Here is a 23043-nt window from a genome sequence, read left to right as displayed (position 1 = left end):
TTAATGGAAAGTATTCTGAGAGATGGTATATATAATTATCTGGATAGACAGGGTCTGATTAGGAACAGTCAACATGGATTTGTGCGTGGAAGGTCATGTTTGACAAATCTTATTGAATTTTTTGAAGAGGTTACGAGGAAAGTTGACAAGGGTAAAGCAGTGGATGTTGTCTATATGGACTTCAGTAAGGCCTTTGACAAGGTTCCGCACGGAAGGTTCGTTAGGAAGGTTCAATTGTTAGGTATTAATATCGAAGTAGTAAAATGGATTCAACAGTGGCTGGATGGGAGATGCCAGAGAGCAGTGGTGGATAACTGTTTGTCAGATTGGAGGCCGGTGACTAGTGGTGTGCCCCAGGGATCTGTACTGGGTCCAATGTTGTTTGTCATATACATTAATGACCTGGATGATGGGGTGGTAAATTGGATTAGTAAGTATACAGATGATACTAAGGCAGGTGGCGTTGTGGATAATGAAGTAGGTTTTCAAAGCTTGCAGAGAGATTTAGGCCAGTTAGAAGAGTAGGCTGAACAATGGCAGATGGAGTTTAATGCTGATAAGTGCGAGGTGCTACATTTTGGTAGGAATAATCCAAATAGGACATACATGGTAAATGGTAGGGCATTGGAGAATGCAGTGGAACAGAGTGATCTAGGAATAATGGTGCATAGCTCCTTGAAGGTGGAATCTCATGTGGATAGGGTGGTGAAGAAAGCTTTTGGTATGCTGGGCTTTATAAATCAGAGCATTGAGTATAGGAGTTGGGATGTAATGTTAAAATTGTACAAGGCATTGGTAAGGCCAAATTTGTTCTAGTCACTGAATTATAGGAAAGATGTCAACAAAATAGAGAGAGTACAGATAAGATTTACTAGAATGTGCCTGGGTTTCAGCACCTAAGTTACAGGGAAAGGTTGAACAAGTTAGGTCTTTATTCTTTGGAGCATAGAAGGTTGAGGGGGGACTTGATAGAGATATTTAAAATAATGAGGGGGATAGACAGAGTTGATGTGGATAGGCTTTTTCCATTGAGAGGAGGGGAGATTCAAACAAGAGGACATGAGTTGAGAGTTAGGGGGCAAAAGTTTAAGGGTAACACAAGGCGGAATTTCTTTATTCAGAGAGTGGTAGCTGTGTGGAACGGGCTTCCAGTAGAAGTGGTAGAGACAGGTTCGGTATTGTCATTTAAAGTAAAATTGGATATATGGACAGGAAAGGAATGGAGGGTTATGGGCTTAGTGCGGGCCAGTGGGACTAGGTGAGAGTAAGCATTCGGCACAGACTAGAAGGACCGAGATGGCCTGTTTCCTTGCTGTAATTGTTATATGGTTATTGTGCAGAAAGATCTGAAAATGGAAGAAAAGCAGGGACTTCACACCTCCCTTTCAGAACTTTCTAAAATGTAAACACAGAAGTTTCTGCAGAAGCTGGCAGTCTTATTCCCCTTCATAGCTGCTGCCTGACCTGGTGTTTCTAAAATGAGTTTATAGCTTTTGAAGTATAGTGACTGGACCAAACATAACTGAGTGCATAACGGGCAATAATTAACCTTTTGAAATGTCCTGTTATGAACACAAGATTCTGCAATTACTGGAAATCCAGAGTGGCACACGAAGTGCTGGAGAAGCTCAGCTGGTCAGGCAGCATCTGTGAAGATGAACAAGGAGCTGACGTTTCAGGCCGAGACCCTCAGTATTATCAGTATTATGTTTCTTTGGTGTCTTTATCCTTTGAGTAAGAAAGGATACTAGTTTCATAAACACAGGGTATTCTGTGTTCCTTGTTTTGAGTGACCAGGGGAAAGGAATTGGCATTTCTGCAAGATTTCGATATTTTCCGTTTGTTTTTTGTTTTGGTGTCTCCTAATTCAGGTAATCCAGGTGCCACAAGGGAAATACAAAGTTCTTCCACCTGAGAGGACGAAGGTTGGGGCTTATCCAGTGGCTCTCATACCAGGACAATTTCAGGAATATTACAAAAGGTAAAAAAAAGGAACAAAAAGCAAACCCCTCTGCAAAAGAGGTCATGGCAAGTAAAATACTTCTTGTTAAGTCAAAGTTAAAGTAAATTATTATCGAAGTACACATATCTTACCTTGAGATTCATTTTCTTGCAGGCATTTATACAAAAACAAATAAAAACACTAGAATTTATGAAAAAGTACACATCAATAAATACTGACAATCAATATGCTAAAGAAGAAAAATTGTGCAAATAATTAGAAAAAATAGTACTGAGAACATGAATTGTAGAGTCCTTGAAAGTGAGTCTGTAGGTTGTGGAATCAGTTGAGAGTTGAAATGAGTGAAGTTATCCTCTCTGGTTCAGGAGCTTGTTGGTTGAAGGGTAGTATCTGTTCCTGAACTGGTGGTCTGGGTTCAAAGGCTCCTGTACCTCCTGCTGATGGTGAGAAGAGAGCATGGCCTAGATAATGGGTGTTCTTCATGATGGCTGCTACTTTCTTGTGGTAACACACAGCAAAGTATCGAAAGCATATAATATATGAAAGGACTATTGATATGAATACTTCCAATCTTCAATGCTGAATATTTGGCCAGTGTTAATAGCTGTATTTTAATTATATTATTTTGTAATGACTGATTGTTCCAGATTAGCACTTTGAAAAATGTTTCAGTAGAAAGAACTTTCATCAGAAACAGCCTTTTCGTAATGAATTTGCAGGCAACAGAAATAAGAAGAATGTTTGGAAGAATGTTCCAGATGAAGGATTCTGATCCAAAATGTCAACTGTCCATTTCCCTCCACTGACGTTCTCTATCGTGCTTGGTTCCTGCGGTGTTTTGTGTGCTGCTAAATGGCTAGTCAATCTGCTTTGACTGAGGAGTGAATATTGACCTATTTTCCTTGTAGGTAGGATAGGACTCTTACCTTCAGCACAAAGTAACTACAGTGTTCCTTGAACCTTTTTCAGAACAGGCTTATTAATGGCCTTTTTTACTATTGTAAATGTCTGTGTGCCAGCATGTCCCAAAGTGAATTACCTTTCAAGTACAATATTATAGAGCCAAAGAGCACCACAGCATAGCAACAGGGTCTTCCACCTACAATGTCTGTGCTAACCATATGCCAATTTAAACTGCACACTGTCTGTATCTCTCTAGTTTCTAGTCCGTCTGTTCTTGGAGTCATAGAGCGCTGAAGCAGTGAAACAGGCCCTTTGGCCCATCTAGTCCATGTTGAACTATTCTGCCTTGTCTCATCGACCCACAACTGGACTATAGCCTTCCATTACCTCTACCATCCATGTACTTGTATGTATATATCCAAATTTCCCTTGAATGTTGAAATCAAACTTGTATCCATCACTTCTGCTGGCAGCTCGGTCCACATTCACACACCCTCCATTGTGGGCCCTGTAATACCTACATTAAGTAGAAGTCTCATTCACATTGCAGTACTTGACCAGATGCTGTCTATACCACAGGGGCAAGATTATAATGTGTGGCTAGATGGTTTGGTTAATTAGTGTAAACTGGAGTGAAAGATGGAGATTTGTGAGACCAAGGCCAAAGATATTAAAAACTGAGCCATTAAGGGGGAAATAACTGCATGAAAAGCCACTGCTGGGTCAAGAAAGGCCTTTTCTTTTCCTTCTGTGACCAATCTCTTTAGTTTGATCTCTGGGTCTCAAAATGCCAACTAGTGAAGTGGTGCCGCAGCAACAACCTGGCATTCAACATCAGTAAGACAAAAGAGCTGATTGTGGACTTCAGGAAGAGTAAGATGAAGGAACACATACCAATCCTCATAGAGAGATCAGAAGTGGAAAGAGTGAGCAGCTTCAAGTTCCTGGGTGTCAAGATCTCTGAGGACCTAACCTGGTCCCAACACATTGATATATTAATGTAGTTATAAAGAAGGCAAGACAGCGGCTATACTTTATTAGGAGTTTGAAGAGATTTGGCATGTCAAAAACTTCTATAGTTGTACCGTGGAGAGCATTCTGACAGACTGCATCACTGTCTGGTATGGAGGGGCTACTGCACAGGATTGAAAGAAGCTGCAGAAGGTTGTAAATCTAGTCAGCTCCATCTTGGGTACTAGCCTACAAAGTACTCAGGATATCTTTAGGGAGCAATGTCTCAGAAAGGCAGCGTCCATTATTACGGACCTCCAGCATCCAGGGCTTGCCCTTTTCTCATTGTTACCATCAGATAGGAGGTACAGAAGCCTGAAGGCACACACTCAGTGATTCAGAAACAGCTTCTTCCCCTCTGCCATCCGATTCCTAAATGGACACTACCACACTTTTTTTTAATATACGGTATTTCTGTTTTTATACGTTTCTTAAAATCTATTCAATATACATAATTGATTTACTTGTTTATTATTATTATTTTTTATTTTATTTATTTTTTTCTCTTTGCTAGGTTATGTATTGCATTGAACTTCTGCTGCTAAGTTAACAATTTTCATATCACATGCTGGTGATGATAAACCTGATTCTGATTCTGTTCATATACTTGCCTGTTTATAGCTGTTTATCCAATATTTTGCACTCTGGGAATTAATTGATACATTTCACCTGCAGAAGCATTGATTAACCAAAAGTAAAATCCTCTCTTTTAATCTTTTTATTAGTATTAAAAATATTATGAACAAAATACAATTAAAATATTAATAATGGATTACAAACATATAAACTCCCATTACACATGAAGGAATACATAAACAATGAATACAGTATAAGTAAGCTTTCCCAAAACATAAACCATATAGTATATATATGAACAAGGTAAGTCTAGATATTCTATAATATATAATATTAAAAAAAGAGAAAAAAAAAAATCTATATATGAAAGTTAACTAATCTACTAATCTAATATCTAAGAAAAAAAACAAAAAAGGAAGAAAAAACTTTAAAAAAACTAAAAAAAAAGAAGAAAAAAAAAGGGCTGTTCATAATATCTCACAAGCATACATAAACATCAATGTCGTCAACTCCGATCCTCTCAACATACATACGATTAAAGCTGAAAAAACCAATAAGCCTGGCACAGGGCCATTACATCATATGAAAATATTGAATAAATGGTCTCCATATCTTTTCAAATTTAATAGAAGTATCAAATACAGCACTTCTAATTTTTTCTAAATTTAGACATAACATAGTTTGAGAAAGCCAATGAAATACCATGGGAGGATTAATTTCCTTCCAATTCAACAAAATAGATCTTCTAGCCATCAAAGTGAGAAAAGCAATCATTCGACAGGCGGAAGGAGATAAGTGAAGTGAGCCCATCATCGGTAAACCAAAAATTGCGGTAATAGGATGGGGTTGTAAATCAATGTTCAGTACCGCCGAAATAATATCAAAAATATCTTTCCAATATTTTTCCAAAATCGGACATGACCAAAACATATGAGTTAAAGACGCGATTTCTGATTGACATCTGTCACAAATAGGGTTTATATGAGAATAAAAATGAGCTAATTTATCCTTGGACATATGGGCCCTATGCACAACCTTAAATTGTATTAATGAATGTTTGGCACATATAGATGATGTATTAACTAATTGAAGAATTCTATCCCAATTCTCAATAGGAATAATAAGATTAAGCTCTCTTTCCCAATCATTTTTGGTCTTATCAAAGGGCACTGAACGTATCTTCATAATTATATTATAAAGTTTTGATATAAGCCCTTTTTGAAAAGGGTTTAATTCAAACAAACTCTCCAAAATATCTGAAGACACAAAATTTGGGAATGAAGGAAGTACCGTACTTAAAAAATGCCTAACCTGTAAGTATCTAAAAAAATGAAATCTAGGCAAATTATATTTATTTGCTAATTGCTCAAAAGACATAAAACAGTTGTCCAAAAATAAGTCAGAAAATCTTAATAATCCCTTAGTTTTCCAAGCCAAAAAAGCTTGATCTATAATTGAGGGGTGGAAAAAACAATTAGATACAATAGGACTATTTAACACGAATTGAGTCAACCCGAAAAATTTCCGAAATTGAAACCATATACGTAAGGTATATTTAACTATCGGGTTGTCGATTCGATTCGGCAATTTAGAAAGAGCAAAAGGGAGAGATGTCCCTAAAATAGAACCCAGAGCATAAGCAGATACCGATTTAGTTTCCAAACTCACCCAATGAGGGCCAAAAGGACCATCCCATTCTTTCAACCAACATATCAAATATCTAATATTAACTTCCCAATAGTAAAATCTGAAATTGGGTAATGCCAACCCACCATCCTTCCTTGTCTTCTGTAAGTATATTTTACCTAACCTGGGATTTTTATTCTGCCATATATATGAGGAAATTTTTGAATCAACATTAGTAAAAAAGGATTTCGGAATAAAAATTGGTACCGCTTGAAAAATATATAAAAATTTAGGTAAAATAACCATCTTAATAGCATTAATCCTACCTATCAGAGACAAAGATAATGGTGACCACTTAGTAAACAAGCCTTTAATCTGATCAATTAAGGGTAGAAAATTAAACCTAAATAATTCTTTATGGTTTTTTGTAATTTTAATCCCTAAGTAAGTAAAAGAGTCTTTAACTAATTTAAACGGTAAAATACCATAGTTTGGGACCTGTCTATTCAAAGGAAACAATTCACTCTTATTAAGATTTAACTTATACCCAGAAAACTCACTAAATTGAGCCAACAATGATAAGACTGCTGGAATAGATTTCTCAGGGTTAGAGATGAATAATAATAAATCATCTGCGTATAAAGATACCTTATGAATATCTGTTCCACGATTAATACCCAAAATATCCTGTGATTCTCTGATGGCAATTGCCAAAGGTTCTAAAGCGATGTTAAATAGTAATGGACTAAGAGGACAACCTTGTCTAGTGCCCCGAAATAAACGAAAAAATGGAGATCTTTGATTATTAGTAAACACCGAGGCTACTGGAGTTTGATATATCAGTTTAATCCAAGAAATAAAGGTCGGACTGAAATTAAACTTCTCCAGCACATAAAATAAGTAAGGCCATTCAACTCTATCAAATGCTTTCTCCGCATCTAATGAAATAACACATTCTGAAGTATTGTGTGAAGGAGTATAAACAATATTCAATAATCTCCTAACATTGAAAAAAGAATAGCAATTTTTAATAAAACCGGTTTGGTCTTCCGAAATAATTTGGGGTAGTACCTTCTCCAGCCTGGAAGCCAGTAACTTGGAAAAAATCTTAGAATCCACATTCAATAAAGATATTGGTCTATAAGATGCACAATCAGTAGGGTCTTTATCTTTCTTCAGTATTAAGGAAATGGAAGCTCTATAAAAAGATTGAGGCAAATTCCCCAATCTAATTGCTTCTTCAAAAACCTTGCATAGCCAAGGAGATAGAGTAGCAGAAAAACATTTAAAAAATTCTACTGTGTACCCGTCTGGACCTGGTGCTTTCCCAGAATTCATTGAGGAAATGACCCCTTTAATTTCCGCATCCGTAAACGGAGTATCTATTACTGAAAGATCATCAGATGATAGTTTTGGAAAATTCAATTTCCCGAGAAAATCACACATGGTATTATGATCCTGAGGGAATTCAGATTGATACAGGGAGGTATAAAAGTCTTGAAAAGACTTATTTATCTCATCATGGTTAACTGTCAAATCCCCGTTCTGCTGACGAACCATAGTGATTTGACGTTTAACTGAAACATTCTTCAGCTGACTAGCTAACAGTTTTCCCGATTTATCACTATGTATATAAAAATCAGATCTGGTTTTCATTAATTGATTTTCAATCAGAGATGTGAGTAATAAACTATGTTCCATTTGAAGTTCAACCCTTTGTTTGTAAAGCTCCTTGCTAGGAGTAGTCGAATATTTCTTGTCAATCTCTTTAATTTTATCAACCAATAAAAGAGTTTCCTTCTTAATGCGTTTTCTCAGACCAGCAGAATAAGAGATAATCTGACCACGTATATATGCTTTAAAAGTGTCCCAAAGTATTCCGCAAGAGATATCCTCCGTGGAATTAGTTGAAAAGAAGAAATCGATCTGTTCCTTCATAAATTTAATAAAGTCCGGCTCTTGCAATAAGGTAGAGTCAAATCGCCATTGTCTAGAACTTAAAGCTGTATCCGTAAAATTAATAGAAAGTTTTAATGGAGCATGGTCGGAAATAGCTATAATATCATAATTACAACCAATTACCGATGGAATAAAACAAGAGTCAATAAAAAAATAATCAATTCTCGAATAGGAGTGATAAACATGTGAGAAAAAAGAAAACTCTTTGTCATTAGGATGACGAAATCTCCAAATATCAAAAACTCCATTATCAGTCAAAAAGGAGTTAATACAAGTGGCCGACTTATTGGGTAGAGTCTGAATAGGTGTAGATTTGTCCATCAAAGGAATTAGACAACAATTAAAGTCACCACCCATTATTAACTTATATTCATTTAAATTAGGTAAGGAAGTAAATAAGGACTTAAAGAAATCAGGACAATCCACATTTGGGGCATAAACATTAACCATAGCAACCTTTTTATTACCGAGTAAACCCGTAATTAACAAAAATCTACCATTCGGATCCGAAAGGATATCATGTTGAACAAATGCAATAGAGGAGTCAATAAAAATTGAAACTCCCTTAACTTTGGCATTCGAATTCGAATGATACTGTTGACCCCGCCAAGACCTAAAAAAGTGATATTTGTCCTCCTTCCTCACATGAGTTTCTTGTACAAAAATGATATGAGCATTAAGTCTTTGGAATACTTTGAAAATCTTCTTTCGTTTAATCGGATGGTTTAATCCATTAGTATTCCAAGACACAAAGTTAATGGTTTGAGCCATGTTTCTAAAGTCATCCCTTTGGTATATAAAGGGTTAACCATGTTATAAACTCATGCACCCGGAAGAGGAACAAAAATAAAGAGCGGACCCGGAAGTGACGACATCGTAGACATATTTGTAGTTCAAGAACAGCCCAAGTAAAAAAACTAAAACAAATTGATAAGAGAAAAATTAAAAAGGAAAACAGACCAACCCCCACCCCCACATGAAAAAGAAAAAAAGCCAAAATATGGCTAAAAAAAAGAAAAAATGAGACTAACTCTACCCCCATATCAGCGGCAGACCACTCCGTGTTTAAAGGATATATTAAAAAAACCCACCCGAACTTTAAGAATTATGATCGCAGTACTAAAAACTACGCTTCTTAATATGCTGAGTTGTAAAGAAAAAGGGAGTATAATCACTAAAAGTTTATAAATCGGGTTATAACCCAAACAAATCAAGAAGTATTTAAACTATGATAAGCGATGCATTATAGGAAGAAGACGAAAAAAAGAAACAATAACGCTATCTTAAACAAAACCAATACTTTGCAAAAAACCATTATCTTGATATTAAACAAAAAATTCACTTCGAAAGGTTAAAAATATACCTTCAAGGGAACAAAAATAATAGACAAAAATATAGTATAGTAGTTAAAGTGTATAAGACAAAGCGATTAATATAACGAAAACACACTTTAACTTAAATATGAAGTATAGGATAAACCTACACCAATAACCAGAGACTAACCCTGGTTTAAGGAATCGAAAACCATCTTTCACGATCAGAATCACTCATTTAATGGAGAGTAGTAACTGTATCAGTAGGGAAGTTCTCCTCCAAATACTTTTTCACTTCAAAGGTATACAGAAATACTTTACGCGGAGCATTCGGGGGGGAAATCCTGAGCTTCGCCGGGTATAAGAGCGCAGGTTTTAGATTTTTCTCATAACATTCAGACATCAGAGGTTTAAAAAGCAGCCTTTTCTTCATAACTTCTGGGCTAAAATCATCCACCAAACGAAAGCAATAATCACGAAATTTAATCATCCCAGCCCTTCGAGCTTCACGAATGAGTTGTTCTTTGTCGTGTACGTAATGAAATCGGACGATTACCACCGGGGGCTTATCTGAAACCGTCGGTGAACGACTCCAAATTCTATGTGCTCGGTCAAGTACCGGGGGGTTTTCTGGAAAAACCGACGGAAACGCATCTTTTAGAAATTGAGCAAAGTATTTCGAAGGATCGCCTTTTTCTATGCCGTCTGGGAGACCAAGTATGCGTAGGTTCTGTCTTCTGGACCGATTCTCCAAATCGACACTCTTGGCTTTAAGTGTCTCCACCAGTTTAATGGTCGAAATTAAATCCTGTTGCAATTTTTCAATTGTCAAATCTCGTTTCCGCGCTTCATGTTGCAGAGACGCGATAAGCGCTTGCTGCTGGTTAATTACTGAATCCGTCTTAACCATATAATCTTGAAAAGCCTTTATATCTCGTTGAAAAGCCTGATGTTGTTCCTCAAATTTTTTATCCAAAACCTCCATAAGCAGTTCATAAGTTAACTCTGTGCGTTGCAGTTGAGCTAGCTTCTTTCCATTACCGTTCGGGTTTCGCCCCGGTTCTCGTCCTTTGGATCTAAGAGCCATTTCTGTTTGCATATCTTCCAAAATTCACAATAAAATCTTAACGATAAGCCCGAGAAAGTAGCAAAAATCTTTTGGTGTAGGTAACAATAAGTTGAATAAGGGTGATCAAAGGTTAAAAAAAGTAAAGGTTATGGAGCGGATTTGAAACAGTCCTCACTCCATGAGCGTCTCCCGCTGACTCCCCAAAAGTAAAATCCTGCAGATACTGGCAATCTGAAATAAAAACAGATATGAGACCATAAGACAAAGAAGTAGAATTGGGAATTTCAGCCCATTCAGTCTACTTCACCCTCTGCTCATGGCTGATTTGTTTCCCTCTCAGTTCCATTTTCCTTACTTCCCCTCGTAACCTTTGACACCTTTACTAATCTAGAACAGATCAACCTCCACTTTAAACGTACCCAATGACTTGGCCTCCACAGCCATTTATGACAATGAAATCCTCAAATTTACTACCCTCTGGCTAAAGAAATTCCTCTTTATCTCTGTTCTAAAGCGACTCCTATTCTCTCAATGTCCACTCTATCCAGGCCTTTCAATATTCTGTAGGTTTCAATGAGATTCCCCATCATTCTTCAAAACTTCAGAATGCTGTCCAAGGTACATCTATCGAAACTTGCAAGGGTCTTCGATGACGTTCCAATTCTCCACAAACTCTGAATGAAGTATAGCCGCTGTTGTACCTGCTTGCAATGCATCCATATGTTGAGCAGAGGACAAATCTTCAGAGATCTTGACACCCAGGAACCTGAAACTGCTTACCCACCTGAGGGCGGGGTTGTGTTTTGGGACTTACACTTGTTGAAGTCCACAATCAATTCCATGGTCTTACAGATGGTGAGTGCAAGGTTATTGTCGAGACAAAAATCATCCAGCTAATCTATTCCACTTCTGTACACCTGCTTTCATCTTGTACTCTGTTTCATTTAGAAAGATAGGAGCAGTCTAAATTTACAGTTCTAGCATTGGAAGTTGATGAAGGGTCTTGGCTTGAAACATCTCATTCCTCTCCATAGATGCTGCCTGACCTTCTGAGTTCCTTCAGCATTTTGTGTGGGTTGCAGATAAAACTTGTGTCTCAAGAGAGTTCCTTCCATGACATAATTTCCCTAATATTTTATTGTGTTTAATTTATAACAAATTAAAAAGCCACAAGTGATGGAAAATAAAAATCTACACTAAATGTTGAATGTTAATTAAGTATCATTGTAATTGCATTTACCTTATTAGATACTCTCCCAATGAACTGCGTTACCTTCCTGTAAACACAGCCTTGTACGAACCTCCTTTGGACCCAGAATTGCCAGCGCCTGATAGTGATGGAGATTCCGATGATGCAGAAGATGGGCATGGTGAGGATGAGCGGAAAGAAGACAAAGGCTTTTCGGTAAGAAACCAACCAAGCAGAAACTCGACTGGAGTTAAATGCAGGAAAATTGAGCAACAGCATTCTATCTTCCTAGTGAGCACATTACAACTTCCCAAACTCCAGGTCACCCCGCTCTTCCATTTGCACCCTTACATTTCCATTTCTTGTGCCATTACTGTTTGCTGTTCACCATAGTATATTTTTTGCTCTGACTTTTCCTCTCACTTCATTAAATTTGTTTTTACAACATAGAATATTACAGCATGGTACAGTCCTTCAGCACACACTTTTAAAGCCAATCCCCAGTCCCATTCTGACATGTCTGTCCATGGCCTTGGCTGCCTTGATCAGGCCACTCTCAGGTTGTGGGAGCAACACCTCATATTCCATCTGATTAGCCTCCAACCTGAATACTGATTTCTCCAACTTCTGGTAGTTCCTGCCCCTTTCTTCAATTCCTCAATTCCCCAGTCTGCCCCCCTAACTGCTTTTTTCCTCACCTGCCTATCACCTCCTCCTGGATTCCCCCCTCCCCATCCCTTTCTCCCATGATCCACTCTCCTCTCCTATCAGATTCCTTCTTCTTTAGCACTTTACATCTTCCACCTTTCACCTCCCAGCTGCTTACTTCATCCTCTGTCTCCCACCTACCTGGCTTCACTCTTACTTACCTCCAGAAGGTAGATAGATACTTTATTCATCCCCATGGGGAAATTCAACATTTTTTCCAATGTCCCATACACTTATTGTAGCAAAACTAATTACATACAATACTTAACTCAGTAAAAATATGATATGCATCTAAAATCACCCTCTCAAAAAGCATTAATAATAGCTTTTAAAAAGTTCTTAAGTAGTTTACTTAAATACATTGAGTCCTAACCCTGGCACTTTAACATATCTTACTCCTGGCGTTGAATTGTAAAGCCGAATGGCATTGGGGAGTATTGATCTCTTCAACCTGTCTGAGGAGCATTGCATCGATAGCAACCTGTCGCTGAAACTGCTTCTCTGTCTCTGGATGGTGCTATGTAGAGGATGTTCAGGGTTTTCCATAATTGACCGTAGCCTACTCAGCGCCCTTCGCTCTGCTACCGATGTTATACTCTCCAGTACTTTGCCCACGACAGAGCCCGCCTTCCTTACCAGCTTATTAAGACATGAGGCGTCCCTCTTCTTAATGCTGCCTCCCCAACACGCCACCACAAAAAAGAGGGCGCTCTCCACAACTGACCTATATAATGCATCCTGACCTGTTGAGGTCCTCAACATTTTGTGTGTATTTGCCTCATTTTCCCATTTCCAACACCTGCACTATTTTGCTTTAATTTTATCTATTCTTTGTACATTTTTTCTATTTCACGCGAATGGATTAAAAGAATTTCCTCCTGGCACTTAATCCTGCAAATCTGACAAGTGCTACACCAAAGTCTCACTACCATTCAGGAACCTAGGCAGTCCTTCCTTTCGTCAACGCAATACCTCACCCTCTATCTGTAATGTTCTTTGGCCTCACAACCATCTGCCTAACTCTGTCCTTTAACTCTTACAACACTGCTCCAATTTTCTCTTCAACTCACTCTCTGTTTTCTCCGACTTCCAGCAACTGCAGGAGAGACAGTCACTTCAACCCTATCTTTTCCTGTTGCTTCTTTGCATCTTCCTTGCAGGTTGCAGCTCTGCCATTCCATCGTGGCTGATCTAGTATCCGTCTGCTGCCTTCTGCCCATAACCTTTGATATCCTTACTGATCAAGACCCTATCAACCCCACTTTAAATACAGGTTTCCCCCGCAATCCGAAGGTAGAGCATTCCTATGTAAGCCGAAATGTTGTAAAGCAAAGAAGCAATTACCATTAATTTATATGGGAAAAATTTTTGAGCGTTCCCAAACCCAAAAAAATAACTTACCAAATCAAACCAAATAACACACAAAACCTAAAATGACACTAACATATAGTAAAAGCAGGAATGATATGATAAATATACACCCTATATAAAGTAGAAATATTGTAGGTACGGTGTAGTTTCACTTATCAAAATCGGGAAGACAGTGAGCCAAAATCGATTTGGAGAAAAAAAATCGGCTCATACACGCATGCGCACAACTGCCCGCACAAGGCTTCACGGTCATGGTAGTCTTTCTCGGGGTAAACACATGTTTAAAGCGGGCGTCTTTTTTTCGTAAAAGCGAAAATCCTCTTTGGTTAGCGAAAACAGGTATTAATGTAGGTCTTTCGTAACAGCGAGTCGTCGTAAAGCGACCGTTGGAAAAATGGGGGACACCTGTATGCCCAATGAATGGCCTCCATTTGTGGCAGTGAATTCCACAGATTCACCACCATCTGGCTCAAGTTATTGCTCCTCACAGCACACACAAGTAGCTGGAGGAATTCAGCAGCATCTATAGAAAAAGACTACCGTTGGCGTTTCAGGCTGAAACCCTTCGGCAGGACTGGAGAGTAAAAGATGGGGTTGAGAGTTAGAAGGTGGGGGGAGAGGAGAAAGAGACATAAGATGATGGGTGAAGAGGGAGGGGTGAAGTAAAGAGCCTGAGAGATGAAAGAGAGACAGGGCTGGTGAAGCAGGGGAATCTGATAGGAGAGGACAGAAAGCTATGGAAGAAAGAAAAGGGGGGGGCACCAGAGGGAGGTGATGAGCAGGTAAAGAGATAAGATGAGAGAGGGAAAAGGAAATGGGGAGTGGTGAAGTGGAGGGAGGCATTACTGGAAGTTCGAGATATCGATGTTCATGCCATTAGGTTGGAGGCTACCCAGACGGAATAGAAGGTGTTGCTCGTCCAAGCTGAGAGTGGCCTCATCGCGGCAGTAGAGGAGGTCGTGGACTGACCCGTCAGAATGGGAATGGGAAGTGGAATTAAATTGGGTGGCCGCTGGGAGATGCCGCTTTTTCTGGCGGGTAGAGTGTAGGTGCTCGGTGATGCAGTCCCAGGGACCACCTGTTTTGATTTCACTTCCCGTTCCCAGTCCGACATCCCAGTGGCCATCCAGTTCCTCCAGCATTGTGTGTGTGTTGCTTAGATTTCCAGAATCTGCAAATTTATTTGTTGATTATTCCTCTTCATCTCTGTTCTAAATGGACATTCCTCTATTCTGAGGCTGTGCCCTCTGGTCCTAGACACACTCACTATCCGAAACATCCTCTCCACATCCACTCTGTCTAGTCCTTTCAATATTTGATAGGTTTCAATGAGATCTCCCCTCAATCTTCTAAACTGCAGTGAGTACAGGCCCAGAGCCATCAAACGCTCCTCATGTGTTAACCCTTTTATTCCCAGAATCATTCTCGTAAACCTCCTCTTGACCTACTCCAATGCCAGCACATCTTTTCTTAGAATAGGGGCTCAAAACTGCTCACAATACTCCAAGAGTGGTCTGACCCATGTCTTATTAAGCCTCAGCATTACATCCTTACTCTTATATTCTAATCCTTTCAAAATTAATGCTAACATTGCATTTGCCTTCCTGCCCACTGACTCAACCAATAAATTAACCTCTCGGTAATCCTGCACAAGGACATCCAAGTCCCTTTGCACCTCTGATTTTTGAATTTTCTCTCTGATTAGAAAATTACGCCTTTATTCCTTCTACCAAAGTGCACAATCACACACTTCCCTACACTATATTCCATCTGCCATTTCTTTGCCCATTCTCCCAATCTGTCTTCCTTCTACAGACTCTTTGCTTCCTCAACACTACCTGCCTCTTACCTTTCTTCATATCATCCACAAAATTGGCCACAAAGTCATCAATTCTGTCATTCCATCATTGATATATAATGTAAAAAGAAGTGATCCCAATACTAACTCTTGTGGAACACCATTAGTCACAGGCAGCCAACCAGAAAAGACGCCCTGTATTCCTACTCATTGCCTCCTGACAGTCAGCCAATTTTCTGTCTTTGCTAGTAACTTTCCTGTAATACCATGGGCTCTTACTTTGTTAAGCAGCCTCATGTGCAGCACCTTGTCAAAGGCCCTCTGAAAATCCAAATAAACAACATCCACTGACTCTCCTTCATCTATCTTGCCTGTTATTCCCTCAAAAATTTCGAACAGATTTGTCAGGCAAGATTTCCCATTTAGAAAACCATGACCTATGTGCCTCCAAGTACTCCAAAACTTCATCCTTATTGATAGACTCCAACATCTTTCCAACCACTGAAGTCAGGCTAAGTGGCCTATAATTTCATTTCTTCTGACTCCCTCCCTTCTTAGTGGGGTGACATTTGCAATTTATAGTCTTCAGGAGCCATTCCAGAAATTAGTGATTCTTGAAGAATGATTGCTAATGCCTCATTACAGACATCCCACCTCTCCCGGAAGTTCCAGGAGTCTCCCGCAAATTGATAGCAGCTCCCTGACGCCCACAAATTATATACAATATCCTGGAAATTGATTTTTTTGAGAGTGAGCGAGCGGACGAGAGCGTGAGGGGGGGATGGGGGGGAGAGAGAGAGAAAGAGAGGGAGGGTGGGGGGAGAGAGAGAGAGGGGGTGGGGGAGAGAGAGAGAGGGGGTGGGGGAGAGAGAGAGAGAGAGATCAAAAGTAATGACAGTGTTGCTCGCTGCACTGTTTGCAACAGTGACTTTTCTGTTGCCCATGGTGGGTTAAATTGCAAAAGACATGTTGAGGTGAGTTTAACAGGTATCATTTGTTCATTAGCATAGCTAACATTATTTAAACTAGCGGGCTAGCTGCTGAGGAGCTACTCTATTGCAGACATCCCACCTCTCCCAGAAGTTCTGGGAGTCTCCCTAAAATTGATGGTGCTACCTCCCTGAAATGAGCTTTTGCAGGGTGGGATGTCTGTCATTATCCCAAACACAGGTGTATTCCACTTGATCCATTTGTTTTGATCATTGATTATTGATTGTAATTATCTGAGATCCAAGTGCTGAACTTCATTGAACTCCACTGGTTACAGTCTACCAATCAGAATGTGTGCTTATTCCTGCACATTAATTTTTTAAAATTCATTGAGATACAGCGCAGAATAATCCCATCTGGCCCTTCAAGCCATGCCATCCAGCAATCCCCCGATTTAATCTCAGCCTAATCACAGGACAATTTACAATGGCTGATTAACCTACCAATCAGTACATCTGGAGCACCCAGAGGAAGCACACGTGGTCACAGGGAGAACATACAAGCTCCATACAAGCAGTGGTAGGAATTAAACCTCGGTGTTGATACTGTAAAGCGTTCTGCTAACAACTACCACTAATGCATTTCCATTCCTCAATCCATGCTAATGTGTTACCTGCATTGAATTAAATAAAGGCAATATGTTACTGAATGTCCTACTCTATGGCACGTTATTGAATGTAACCTAAAAATCCAAATACATCACACCTACTGGTTCCCTTTTACGTAGCATGCTGGGTGCCATTTCAAGCAGGTTTGTCAAGCACAATTTCTGTGTTGTAAGGTGATTTTTAAATTTACGTGTTCTTTATAATCGATTCTGCTGTTTCTTTTTACTGATATTAAGCTTATTGTCCAGCGGTTTCTGTTTTTCTCCTCCCTTTCCTTTCAGCGAAGAGGAAGAATCTGCAGGGTCCAATATAAAATTTGTGGATTTCTGGAATATCTAAACCAGTGCTTCTACTATCTCTGTAGACACTTCATTTGAAAATCTAGGGTCAGGTCTTCACTCCTTTTGACTTCCTTGTGCAGGCTAGTATTTATTCAAGCCTCGACCACAAGGGATTTTTGAATTCCTTATTTCCACTCAACCCATCAAGTTTCACTTCTGAGCGGTCTTCCTGTCGTTTTGAAGTTAAGCCCCTCATTTTAGGCTTTGAAGAGATCTCTGCTGCTTCTTAAATTTAAGGGTTTGGCATGCATTCTGGCAGCAAAAGTGAATAAATCTGAAGTTAATAGATCTCCATTTTCTAAAGACATTTCCATCTGGGCATTATTTCTTCTCGTTCACATATTGCCTTTGAGTGATGTATCTTGAATTGCCAGCAACTAATGTTGATGATTTGTATTTTGGTCCCCATCAGCCCATCAAATGAATTCCAATAAGTTGTATCCTCCGAGTCATACCACATGGTAATGGGCCCTTTGGTCCAACTGGTCCAAGTCAGCCAAGGTTCCCATCTATGCTAGTCTCATTTGCACATGTTTGCCCCATATCTTTTCTTATCCATGTACCTGTCCAAACACTTTATAAATGTTATTAATGTACCTGCCTCCATCACTTCCTCTGGCAGCTCAGTCCATATACTGACCACTGTCTAGGTGACAAAGTTGCCTCTCGAGTTCCTGTTCAGTCTCTCCCCTCTCAACTTCAATCTATGCCCTCTAGTTCTTGATTTCCCAACCCTTGGAAAATGACTGTACATTGACCCTAACTATGTCCCTAATGTTTTTATACATTTCTATAAGATTGCCTTTCATTCTCCTGTGCTCCAATGTAAAAAGGCCCAACTTGCTCAACCTCTCCGTAATTCAGTCTGCTCAAGACCTGGCAACATCCTCCTAAACTTCCTCTGCAGTCTTTCCAGCTTACCTGCGTCTTTCCTATAGCAAGGCAACCAAAACTGAACATGTCTCTAAATGCAGCCTTAACCAATGTCTTCAACAACTGTAACATAACATCCCAATCTCTATACTTAATGCCCTGCTTGTAGGCCAGAAGCCTTCTTCAGCATCCTGCCTACCTGTGACAGCACATTTAGGAAATGATGTACAGTACTCTGTGTTGTACAATGCTTCCTAGGGCCCTATAATTTAATGTCTGGACTGAGATCCTTTGAAGGACGCAGGCCTCTCCTTCGCATTTTCTACCAGACTGTTGTAACCAGTACAATCTCCTATGTGGTGGTGTGCCGGGGCAATGGCATCAACAGCACGGGTGATGTCAACAGGCTCAATAAGCTGATTAGAAAGGCTGGCTCTGTTATAGGAGTCAGACTGGAAACACTGGAGGCTGTGGTAGAACAAAAGACCCTACGGAAAATCCTGCCAATTCTGGACAGTGTTTCTCACCCTTTTCGTGCCACCTTGCCTGAACAGAGGAGCACTTTTAGTAATACACTAACAACTGCGCTGCTGCAAAGAGGTCATTCTTACCCTCGGCCATTAGGCTCTATAATGAGTTAACCTATAGCCAGGGAAGTGATGATCTCCTCTGTTAGACTGTTTGAGGTAACTTTTTTTAATTTCTTACTTTTCTTCTAATATTTGTATATTTGTAATGCTACTGTGATGCTGTAATGTAATTTGAGAGTGATGAAGCATCTATTTTCCCAAAATAAGACAGGTATACAAAATTGTTTATTAGGCTATAGATAGGTATTCAAAATTATGAGGAGTATAGATAGGGTAAATGCAAACAGACTTTTTCCACTGAGGTTGGGTGAGACTAGAACCAGAGGTCATGGGTTAAGGGTGAAAGGACCCAAGGGGGAACTCCTTCACTCATAGGGTGATGAGAGTGCGGAAGAAGATGCCAGAGGAAATGGTAAATGCAGGTTCAGCTTTAACGTTTAAGAGAGACTTGGATAAGTGCATGGATGAGTGAGTTATGGAGGGCTACGTTCCATGTGCAGGTTAAAGGAACTAGGCAGAATAACAATTCAACATGGACTGGATGGTCCAAAGGGCCCATTTCTATGCTGTAGTACTCTTATGACTTCTAAAATGTAATTCCTAACATTGGTCAAAATTAAACTTCATTTGCCATTCCTCAGCCCACTTACAGCATTGTAAATCTTGATTACCACCTTCATAGAGTCATAGAGAAGTACAGCACAGAAACTATCAACAATGCTGTCAACAGTGTCATCTGCAAATCCACTGGAATTAATGTTCTATTTTTTCGTAGGATACATCTTCTGGGAGTACAACAGGTGGAGAGAGTCCGACTGAACATCAAGACGACTCATCACAGGGAAAGCATACACCAAAAGAAAGAGGACCACGAGCACTGAAAGATGCAAAACGCAGTGTAACACCCAAATCAGTTACTGGGTACAAGGTAGAAGATAAGAGCCCCTGAGACTTCCTTTCTGATGAACCTTTTGCTGATTTTTATTTTGTTCTGGGTAGAATGGGTCAGCTTGTATTAGCCTGAGTCCACTAATGCATTTTCTGCGTTCTGCTTCCTTACCTTAATACTGTTTTGTTCTACCTGAGGCTTACTGGTGAAGCTGATTGCATTCTTTCTCCTATTGGACTGTAGTAGGCTTGTGTTTTACCCAACTGGAGCTTGCTATACTCTTTCTGCTGAAGCTGCTGCTCTCTTAGTCCCTGTGTACTATGTGACAGATTTAATTACTAACATTACAGTTATTTGATTCTATTGATAAAGAGGGTACTTTGTATAAAAGGTCAAAGTTGTATTTTTGACAACATTTTTGAAATGCAAATGTTTTTACTTTACATTGTCACATAGCTTGGCAGTTTGGCATGTTTCTCCAGCTTCACAAATTTCCCTTGGGCGTTTTAGGCTGGCGTATTTCATGTAAGTCAATGTTCGTGGAGAACAATTTGTTTTGGAGTGAAGTAGCAGAAGTTGGACTTCTGGCACTGTTAGGTTGTTGGATTCAGATTGACTGGCACTTGGACTACAACCAAAGCACGTTGTACACTGAAGCGTCCAGAGACCATAAATTCAGATTGGCAGCTTGTGTTTTGGTTAAACAATACTGGATTGACCCTCCTTGCTAAAAAATGTTCCACTGAAACCATACTTTAGAAACATTACTGCCCTTTGAGTCTTCGGAGAATAATCACTACATAGTTTGCGTAAGTGAGGATTCAATTCATGGTTAAGTTTAATCGTTCACTGCAGTCATGGTATTGGTCTGCTTGCTGAAGGGCTTGAAGTTAAATCCAGATCATATGTTAATGTCTCTCGTACTTGAGTCTGGAAAGTTGTTGCAAAACACTTGGCAGCTTTACAGAAGATTGAACTTTTTTAAGGGCCTCGAGGCAGCACAACAATCAGGATAATCATTTTGCAGGCATTGAAAGCCATTGTGAAATGAAACTAGTTACCAAGTGGTTCAGGTGTTTCAGTGCCAGTGTTTGAAGCTGCTTTCATGTTAACATCTCAGCATCTTGAGTGTTGATCAGAAAGTGGGAGGTAATGAATAAGACTAGGTATGGTCATCAGGTTATCTCATTGTGAGGCCATTATCTGTAGCCCAGAATGAGGTTACTTGGAAATATTTTCCAAGGAGTATTTATCATTTTCAAAGGTGCCAAGGTCAAGATTTGCAAAGGAAGATTAACTGCTTTTAGCATTATGGTGTTCATTAATGTAAATGGATTATTGAAAATGTCCATACATTACAGCAACCTCTAGAATATGACTTAATATCAAAGAAAGAAGATATTGAATCTGTTAATATATATTCTGTGTATTACTCGAAATGCAGATGGATCTCTGCCACAGCTAAGTTAGCCATGTCTGTGTCTTGCTGAGCCCATTGTACTGTCTCCGTCCTTCCTTAGGTTTTCCGTATTTGATTGCAAGGCTGATCCACAAGGGCCAGTGTACGTGTTAGAGCTTTAGTTTCAGTAGCCTGAGGCTGGGAGAGGGCAGGAGGGGACCAACTGATAGTAGAGAGGGCAACATGTCCAATAGAGACCTCCCTATTCCAGGCAATAACCTTTGAATAGCAGATTGAATTATAAGCACAGAAACACCATCTCCTAATTTGTCCACGGTACCTATTAATTCTAAACCCACTTGCCTGTGTTTGGCCCAATTCCCTCTAAACCAAGGGATCCCAACCTGGGGTCAGTGGACCCCTTGGTTAATGGTGTCAGTCCATGGAACAAAAACGGTTGGGAAGCCCTGCTCTGAACCATTCCCATCCATGTACCTGTCAGCATTTCTTTTAAAGGCTGTACTGCCTCTACCACTTCCTCTGAGAGCTCATGTTGTACACCAGCCACCCTCTGTGTGGATAAGCCTGCCCCTTTAATTCTTTACCCCTCCACCTTAACCTAAGCTCTATTAGCCTGAGAAGGGGACAATATCTACCTCACTCGTACTTCTAATAATGTAAGAAGCCTCTCAAAGGTCACCCCTCAGCTTTCTTTGTTCTGGGGAAACAAACACAGCCTACTTAGTCTCTCCTTAAAACTCAAACTGTCCAGTCCAGCCAACATTCCTGTGAATCTTTTCTGAAACAAACCCACCCTATTCAGTCTCTCCTTAAAACTCCAACTCTCTAGTCCAGCCATTTTCCTGGATAAATGTCTCAGCCCAAAATGTCGACTTGTTTACTTTTTTCTGTAGATTCTGCCTGACCTGCTGATTTCCACCAGTACTTTGTGTGTGTTGCAACAGTCCCGTGAATCTTTTCTGAAACAAACACAGTGTATTCAGTCTCTCCTTAAAATTCAAACTCTCCAGTCCAGCTAACATTCCTGTGAATCTTTTCTGAATCTCTATCTGCATAATCACATCCTTTCCAAACATAATAAGGTGTGGCCAAATCAGCAATTTGCACAGCTGCCATGTGACCACCACCTCTAGTACTGAATGGTTTGACCAAAAAAGGCAAGCATTTTGCACCCCTTCCTCACCTGCTCTGTCTATTTGGGATGCCACTTTTAAGGGACTGTATATTTGTACCCAAAGGTCTCTTCTCAATAGCATTCTCCAGGGCCCTCTGTTCACTAATACAAGAGATTCTACAGATGCTGGAGAGCTTGAGAAACAGACACAAAATGCTGGAGGAACTCAGCAGGTCGGGTAGCATCTATGGAAGGGAATAAACAGTCAATGTTTAGGGCCAGCACCCATCATTTAGACTGGAAAGGAAGGGAGCAGAAGCCAGAATAAGAAGGTGGGAGGAGAGGAAGGAGTACAAACTGGCAAGTGATAGGTGAGACTAAGTGAAGGGAAAGTGGGATGAAATGAGGAGCTGGGAAGTGACGAGTGGAAGAGTTAAAGGGCTGAAGAAGGAGGAATCTGATAAGGGAGGACAATGGACTGGGAAAGAAAGGGAAGGGGGAGCGGCATCAGAAGGAACCGATGGGTATTTGAGGAGAAGGGGTGAGAGGGGAACCAGAATGGGGAATGGAAGAAGAAAGAAGAAGAGATGGTGGAGAAATTACCAGAAGTTAAATAAATCGACGTTCATGCCATCAAGTTGGAGGCTGTCCAGACGGAATGTGAGTTGTTGCTCCTCAAACCTGAGATTGGCCTCATTGTAGCAGTGGAGGAGGACATTGACAGACATGTCA

General features: G+C 39.9%; 1 protein-coding gene across 4 annotated transcripts in view; it reads left to right on the top strand.

Annotated features, from left to right (window-relative positions):
- The window catches only part of phf10 (PHD finger protein 10), a 120986-nt gene that overhangs the window by 70169 nt on the left and 27774 nt on the right, over positions 1–23043 (top strand). For all 4 annotated transcript variants that reach the window (XR_012099690.1, XM_073051839.1, XM_073051838.1 and 1 more), the window contains 3 exons: positions 1872–1981; positions 11669–11825; positions 19664–19816. Coding sequence is in view for 3 of the 4 variants with exons in the window: in XM_073051839.1 (XP_072907940.1) it covers positions 1872–1981; positions 11669–11825; positions 19664–19816 (420 nt within the window). In the remaining variant the exon portion in view is untranslated. The remainder of the gene's footprint in view (positions 1–1871; positions 1982–11668; positions 11826–19663; positions 19817–23043) is intronic.

The sequence above is a fragment of the Hemitrygon akajei genome, chromosome 7 (assembly GCF_048418815.1).
Source record: "Hemitrygon akajei chromosome 7, sHemAka1.3, whole genome shotgun sequence".
Classification (NCBI taxonomy): domain Eukaryota; kingdom Metazoa; phylum Chordata; class Chondrichthyes; order Myliobatiformes; family Dasyatidae; genus Hemitrygon; species Hemitrygon akajei.
This window is presented reverse-complemented; position numbering and strand designations above follow the sequence as displayed.